Source organism: Lycium ferocissimum, chromosome 3 (assembly GCF_029784015.1).
Source record: "Lycium ferocissimum isolate CSIRO_LF1 chromosome 3, AGI_CSIRO_Lferr_CH_V1, whole genome shotgun sequence".
Lineage (NCBI taxonomy): Eukaryota > Viridiplantae > Streptophyta > Magnoliopsida > Solanales > Solanaceae > Lycium > Lycium ferocissimum.
Window position 1 is genome coordinate 36148340 of NC_081344.1, and position 8243 is coordinate 36156582.

An 8243-nucleotide genomic window follows, 5' to 3' on the forward strand; every position below is an offset into this window, starting at 1 on the left:
ATATTTCCATATAGATATAAATTGGTTGTGATAAAAATAGTTTTGTTTTATATTTTCGCAAATAGAAATTAGTCATTTATGCAAAAATACCACGTTTGAAGAATCAAAAGTGGTAAAATTTTGCCCAAAATTAGGCGTTTAGGGTGTCGGACTAGAACACTTAGACTAATACCTGAAGGCTCTTAGCCTAAGTAGGACCCTACGTAAGTCCACCTCAAAACAGTTTTGAAAAATACTTAGAGTATAGGAAAATAGTTCTAGGAAAATAGGTTAGGTATACTATTATAGTCCATAATATTCGATATATATATACTTTTTTTTTTTTGGTTGAAACAGAGATTTTATTGATGAATCCTAATATTTCTCTGTTATTTTGTTTTGTTTCAATTTCTTTTATTTTTATTTGAATATCCAGAAGGCATGCCTTCTAGTTTTTTATTAATCAAAAAAAGTCTTCTACATCAGAAATAAGAATATAGAACTTGAACCATCTTGATGAATACTCAAACAAGATGGTTTTACACTATGATAAAGAAAATACCACCTATAGCTATATATCATTCTAAGCATCTTTGAATCTTCCTTGTTTTGATCCTCAATGATGGAATTTGTGACTTGTCCATGTTTATAATCTTCCTTCCCATGGATGGTAGCTCCTGAAAACTATGAAACTCCAGCAACTTATCATGTTGAAAAGCAGTGTTTGCCAAAAAAATCTGCTAATTGATTGCCTTCTCTGAAAACATGCTTGATGTCCATGTTCAGGTGCCTCATTCTTTGCTGCATCAACTCTACCCTGTCCACTAGCTACCAAGGTATTTTCCATACATCCTGAATAGTGTTCTTCAATGCCGGTTGAGTCGGTTTCAACCGAACATCTCTTGCAAATTGTTAGAGTATTCCTTGATAATGAGATGCTCACACAATATAAGCCAAGGCTTCATCTCCACTATAGAAGGCTAATCTGGTGGAAGCCTCCTCATCCATGGATATTTCACTTGAACCAGCTGATATATGGCCTGCTAAACTTGATACACCATTCTGCTGTATGTAGTATTCCTGCCATGCTTGATAGAATTTGTCCTTTTCCATATTTCCCATACTAGGATAGAAGAAGTGGCTTGAAAGATGGTATGTAACTTGTGTGATGCAGGAGCTATCCACCAAAGTGTTATGACTTGCTGCAGGTGCAGCCCTTCTATGTTTAAACCTGCACAAGAAGCAAACTATTTCCAGAGCTTAAAAGCTGTTGGAGATGTTAGAAATAAATGAGACATGGTCTCTTGCTTATGATCCTCACAACACCAGCATCTTGATACAAGACTGATATGCATCCTCTTTAGATTATCATCAGTGGAAATTCTCCCTTTCCATAGTCTCCACAAGAAGAAGCTGATCTTTATTGGCATGCCCTTCAACCATATGAATTTATACACTGATCTGGCTTCTTGTTTTTGCCTTACCGCTTCCCATGCGCACTTAACAAAGAATTGACCACTGTTTTCCCCCATCCACCAGGCCTTATCATTATCAGCCTCCATTAAAGCAGGACTGATATTTTCCACAATGTATTCCACTGTTTCACTTGACAAAACTGAGGTTAATTTCTGCTGATCCCATTCTCCATTCAGAATATATTCCTTAACTTCATTCTCATCTTCTAAGTTGTGCTCATTATCCAAAAAAACAATGCCCCTTGTCTTGTCCAGTTATCAAACCAGAAAGTAGAAGTACCTGCCTTGATCTGCCACCATATATTGTGCTCAATGTCTTCCCTTACAGTTACTATTTTCTTCCATGCATGAGATGCATCCTTGGCTTGTGCAATAACAGGATGAAGTTTTTTACAGTACTTGTTAACCATGAAAGCACCCCATAATGACACTGATGTTCTAAAGTTCCACGCAGTTTTGCAAAAAGAGCTTTTGAGATACCATGTAGAGATCTAAATGCAAGACCTCCCTTCTCTTTTGCTAAACACATCTTCTCCCATGCAACCCAGTGTTTTCCTTTAACTCTTGTAGTATTACTCCAAAAGAATTTGGCAAAAATCTTGTGCAGCTGCTCAATCACCCCTTTTAATAGATTTGTAGCAGATAACAGATAAACTGGCATAGTCTGCAGAACATGAGCAATCAAAATATACCTTCTACCAAATGACAGTAGCCTGTTTTGCCAAGACATTACTCTATTCATCACCTTTTTTATTAAACCTTCATAGTACACTATCTTTCTTTTTCCGTAGAAGACTGGACATCCCAAGTATGTAAATGGAAAAGTTCCTTTGCTCATCCCAGTTTTCCTTTTTACTCTAACAATAGTTGCTGGGACCTTTTCATGCAAGTAGAAAGAACTCTTCTCATTATTTACCAGCTGACCTGACACTTTCTCATAGTTTCTTAGCACTTTCCTCGTCTTTCTCCAAGAAACAGGATCTGCTGAGCAAAATAAGATTGTGTCATCTACATATGACATATAATTGATCTGAGGACTCCACTTTGGCATACCATATCCCTTGAATGCTGGATCATCATGCAAGTCATTCAAATTTCTGGCCAAAACCTCAGCAGCTATTATGAACAGTGTTGGAGAGAGTGGATCACCTTGCTTCAAACCCCTTGATGACTTAAAAAAGCCATGAGATTTCCCATTAATCAATACTGAATACCAGTTGTTTGATACCATTCTTCAAACCATATCTATGATAATTTCAGAGAAACCAAATAGTCTAAGCACTTTAGTTAAGTATATCCATGAAACTCTATCATAAGCTTTTGCCATGTCAAGCTTTACCACCACATTGTGTAGTTTGTTTCTCTTATTAATATCCCTGATGATCTCTTGGGCCAATAGTACATTCTCCACAATGCTCCTACCTTTAACAAAACCAGTCTGCATGGTTGATATTATAGCAGGAAACAATGGAACAATTCTTTCATACAAAACTCTAGAGATGATTTTATTAGCAAAACTGCTCAGCCTGATAGGTCTCAGATCAGCAAAGGTGTTTATATTCTCCTTTTTTGGAATCAGCATAAGATTTGTGTGAGTGATGCATCTTGGCAGTTCTTGGCCACAGAAGAAGGCCCTTACCATATTAATTACATCTCCACCTATGATACTCCAGCATGTTTGAAAGAAATGGCCTGAAAAACCATCTGGACCACCGATACTATCTCCATTTAATCCAAACACTGCATTCTTGACTTCTTCGTCACTAGGTAAAGCAGTCAAGTCCTCATTCTATGCATTAGTGATCACCTTAGGAATCTTCTTAAGCATCTCATAATCACCTGATGTTGCTTCTTGTCTGAACTGGTGTTGATAGAAAGAAACAGCTTCCTGTCCAATATCAGCATTTGTGTTTAACCAGTCCCCTTGCCTATTTTGTATAGTATGAACTGCCAACTTCCTCCTTCTTCCTTTAACATAATTATGAAAAAACTTGGTATTTCTGTCTCCATCCTTGAACCACCTCATGCCAGACTTTTGTTTCCAATATACCTCCTCCAAGCATAAATAATTATTAAGATCAGCCTGAGCTTTGTGCAAAGCTTCTCTATTCAGACTTGAGGGATTCAATTCAAACTGCAGCTCCTTCACTTTGATCACATCCTCCATAGTGGAAATCTGCTGGAAAATATTGCCATATGTTTCCCTACTCCATACTGCCAAGGCCTGCTTCACCTTTTTCATTTTAGCATGAAACACAATGAAAGGATTAGCTGTAAAATCCAAACACCAGTTATTTTCCACCACTTCCATGAACTTTGGGTGAGAAGTCCAAAATTCAGGAATTTAAAAGGCTTAACTACCACTTCAGTCTGACAATCACAAACTACATAGAGAGGAGCATGATCAGAACCATGTCTAATCTGATAAACAACTTCACCTGATGGGAATAAATCCATGAATTCCTGATTGGCCAGAATTCTATCAAGTCTCTTGAATATGCAATCCTCCTCTATTCTACCATTCCACCAAGTGTATCTGCTCCCAGAGAATTTCAGCTCCAACAAACCACAATTATTAACAAAATGAGCAAATTCAGCAGTTTCTGAGTGATGAACTGGAAGGCCTCCCAACTTTTCCTCAGGTTTGAGAATAACATTAAAGTCACCCCCAACTATCCAGGGCACATGAACATTAAGAGCCACCTGTCCAATTGAGTCCCATAATTCCTGTCTCTCTGCACCACTGCATTTAGCATAGACAGCAGTAACATATGCTTCATACTGCAGATTTATATGAGATAGCTTGAGAGTAACATGCTGCACTGAATCAACTATAACTTGTGCTTGCCATTCCTCAGTCCAGAATAACCAGATCTTCTTTGACACATTAACCATTGCATTTTGTATACCTAACCTTCTCCTGTATTCTTCAATCATCTCAGGCTCTTGGAAAGGTTCCATAATTGCTATAACTGCATAATGATGCCTCCTATGTAAATCAGTCAACCTCTGAAAAGCATTCTGAGTGTTTACTGATCTAATATTCCAAAATAATAGTTTGTCTATCATTGAGAACTGAGAGGCTTGTTTTTATTACTCCTTGTAGTAACTTGAAGTGGCACATCATTTTGCTTTGTCCGCTTACCACTTTTTAAGCTACTAATCTGCTTAGGAGATAAATCTCCATCTCTTGAAATCTGCTCTATATTAGGATCCAATGACTCATCCTCCATTATGTCTCTTTGCTCATCATTGCCTACCTTATCAGATTTTAACTTTTCAGTATGCATCACTTGGAGTGAAGAATTTCCTGGATCTAAAGTATTAGGATCTTCTCCTTTATCAACATCTTCTCCTTTACTCTCCACTTCAAGCCGATCGAAAGATGCTTCCTCCACAACCAAAGGCTTATCAGGAATCATACTTGTGGACACAGAACTAGAATATTCTGTGCAGCTTTCCACATCTTTTTCATTACCAGTTTTTCCACCCAAAGGATCTTACCATTTTAGTAATTCTGACCTATTCACTTGTATTTCTGGACCAAACTCTTGAGTATCAGAAGCCTTTACTCCTTCACCATCATGTAGTGTCTCTTGATCTGTCACTTGAATATCGGGAAACACCTTGCCCAAACTATGTTCACCTCTTTTTTTACTTTTTTGACTTTGCTTCCCAAACGATGCCTCTACCCATGGCTTTGCTGTCTCTTTCCCTTTTGTTGTTGTTGTCTTAACAATCTCCTTGCTTGAACTTTATTCTTTTACTACATTTTCATGATCAGTGTTAAGATCATCATGCTCCTCACCATCATTAGCAGCCAAAGCACCAAACATATTATTAGTAGCAACACCTGTAATATTCCAATCATTGTTAGCCTTCACTCCATTATCTCTATTATCTGCTACTGCTTTCCATCCCTGAACTGGTTTGTTATATCCCCTTCATATCTTTTTCTTCTTGGGAGTTGTTCCTTCTGATTTCTGTCTTCTTTTTTGTTCTTCTTCTCCTCCACCTTCTTTGAACTCTCTCCAGTATGTTGTCCCAGTTTGTGATCATTCTTCTCCATAGAACCATCAATATTATTAGTATCTTGGTTTTTGTTTGTACTTCCTTTCTTGTTAGTATCTTCCTTCATCTCTTCTTCCTCATCTACTGGATACAATTCAGGATGAAGCTTGAAACACTCAACTTCATTATGTCCCTATAACTTACATGTTTTACAATACTTTGGCAGGTGATCATAATTAATCTCAATCCACTTATCAATAATCTCACCAGTGATCTTCTTTCTCATTCTAATATTTATCCTTTAAGGAAAATCTTTGAATCAGTCCACTTCTACTTTAACTCTTGCACAACTAGGCCTGGTTAGATTCTTTTTTGCCATATCCACTTGCAATGGCTTCCCTACTGCTGAAGCTAACGTGAAAACAACTTCTTTGACAAAAATGTTTGGAGGCAAATAAGGGAACCATATCCATGCAATAGCAATGCTTGTTTCAGCATTAGGATCAAACCAAGGATCCCATTTGAGGGTTCTCATGGGATACCACCAATTTTGATGATTGATATAAAAAGCAGGCTTTGATAGTAGGTTCACATAGTCTTCAACAAGGGTTGGACGAAGCAGCACATACCTATTGCGTAACTTACCTATAGGACACTCTCCCTTCAATTCACACTACTTTGGTATAAGTTTACGAAGCTCTTTAATATCAGGCCAACCATATGAAAACTTTCCAACAATGGCATATTGGAGATTTTCTTATTTTATCATCTGTTTTATTTCTTCTTCATCCCACAAGAATCTTGGTTCTCCATGCAAGTACGTGATTTTCTTTTGTAATAATGGTGGATAGTTTTGAACTGGTTGTATAGGTTTTAAGGTTGATGCATAGGTTTGTGGTTGTAAAAGCTGCATGGGTTGTTGTATAGTATTGGGTGGTATTGCTGATGGCTGGACAACCTCCGGTGGAGGCTGCCCAGTGGTCATTGATACGCTCAAATTACACCTATTAATGGTATAACGCGGACGTTGTCAAATATAGTAACCCAACAAAGTTGGGGTCGAATCCCACAGGGAATATGGTGTGAAACGGTTACTAAAGTTGTAGGATGCTAAATTTAGGTCTAATGTCTTAATCCGACGATTTTGGTAAAAATTGGTTTTTTTATGACTAATTGCTAACTACTTGCTTTTGTGGAAATTTATGGTAAAAGAAACTAAGGTTGTGTCCCCTTTAGATGAGGTCTATGATCATGGGTATTGATCTTGATATACTTCTAATGGATTGCTATATGAATGCACTTAACTTCTATGTGAATCTCTACTATTTTGCAATAAATAAAAATTATTTCTTTATATGATTTTTCCAAATATAAGAAAGTGATATGAAGAACGGTTAATTTTGCCAAGTAGATTCGTCTCATTCCTAAGTGAATCTATTAAACAAAGTTTAAAGCTTTGAGTTCTTGTTATTTATTCTTACCAACCCTAATTATTTTCCCAAATAAATCAAGGTTTATGGCGTTAATCAATGTTTGCAACCATTAACTATGCATGAAGAATGAAGAATAAATAAACCCTAACAATCCATTATGCATATATCAATCACAAACCCAATCACAAAACACCCATCATTGGGTTCACAACCCTAGTAAGGGAAATTAGCTACTCATAGAGGAAGAAAAACAATAAGAAATAATGGGAATCATATGCTTACAATTGATTGCTTGGAATTGAACAGAAATTAATTGCAATTGTTTGTAATCCCCAAAAGACTTCCAAAACTATGAGTAACTAATGCTAAGGAAAATAAAACTGAGTTCTGCTCTAATGTCGTGTACAAGAAACCTAAATAAGGTATTTATAAGAGTCAAAGTCGTGCAAAATAAGATTGACAAAATTTCCCCCGACGGACCAATGTACGGATCGTACATTTTATATGGTCCGTAGAATCCTCCCCCGCTGACAGATATACGCTCCACTTTTACGTACCGTAAATATTATACGGTCCGTATAACCTGTCCGTAAAATCCTCTTCTCTTTAAGACTTCTCTGGAACCGATCTACGGTGGGAGTTACGGACTGTAAATAATATATGGTCCGTACTTCTGCCTGGACTTCCTTTTCAAGTCTGAGGCCTCACTGTTAAGCACCTACGATGGCTTTTACGGACCGTGAATATTCTACGATCCGTATATTCATCCGTATAAATCAGGCTTCAGTTCTCTTTCTTTCTTTGAACATCTTTTTACTTCATTTCCACGACCTGCTCCCAAAATACGTTACACATCTGCAACATGTCACAAACACATCAAAAAGACCAAGAGTTGCTCAAAAACAAGCAAAACTTATAGCCAAAAAGCATCGAATGTGCCATAATTTCATGGCACATCAACACCCCCAACTTAAAGTCTTTGCTTGTCCTCAAGCAAATCGCACAACACAATGACTCAATCTACCACTTAGGTATCACAGAGTAATGATGTCTACATTGGTTTTGAATCTGAACTCCTGTCATGCACGTTTTTCTTCCAAGGACCACCCCATTTTTCGATTTTAAACCATATGCACAACCCAAGAACGTTATGACTAACAATGAAGCTTCAATGCATGAGATTACTTTATCGAATATATTATGCTGCACACAAACTCTACTTTAGGCGGTCACTTTATTTTGCTCAATTCTCATCCTTATGCCCTCACATAGACCAAAGAATGTCCCAACACACATATATACAACAAGAATGGGACGAAGACGAACAAGAAAAGAAATACACTCA

The 8243-nt window shown here is 37.2% G+C and overlaps 3 protein-coding genes across 3 annotated transcripts; all 3 read right to left on the reverse strand.

The window, feature by feature from the left end:
• Positions 1-918: 918 nt before the first annotated feature.
• LOC132048858 (uncharacterized) lies at positions 919-2685 on the reverse strand. Its single transcript, XM_059439544.1, has 3 exons — positions 1849-2685; positions 1306-1700; positions 919-1210 (listed from the first exon to the last, which is right to left on the reverse strand). The coding sequence occupies exons 1-3, from the start codon at positions 2683-2685 to the stop codon at positions 919-921; spliced, it is 1524 nt and encodes a 507-aa protein (XP_059295527.1).
• Positions 2686-2688: 3 nt separating this feature from the next.
• LOC132048859 (uncharacterized) lies at positions 2689-3096 on the reverse strand. The gene has a single exon (XM_059439545.1). The coding sequence runs from the start codon at positions 3094-3096 to the stop codon at positions 2689-2691; it is 408 nt and encodes a 135-aa protein (XP_059295528.1).
• Positions 3097-3243: 147 nt separating this feature from the next.
• On the reverse strand, positions 3244-4523 carry LOC132048860 (uncharacterized). The gene is made up of 2 exons (XM_059439546.1): positions 3816-4523; positions 3244-3768 (listed from the first exon to the last, which is right to left on the reverse strand). The coding sequence occupies exons 1-2, from the start codon at positions 4521-4523 to the stop codon at positions 3244-3246; spliced, it is 1233 nt and encodes a 410-aa protein (XP_059295529.1).
• Between the last annotated feature and the right edge of the window lie 3720 nt (positions 4524-8243).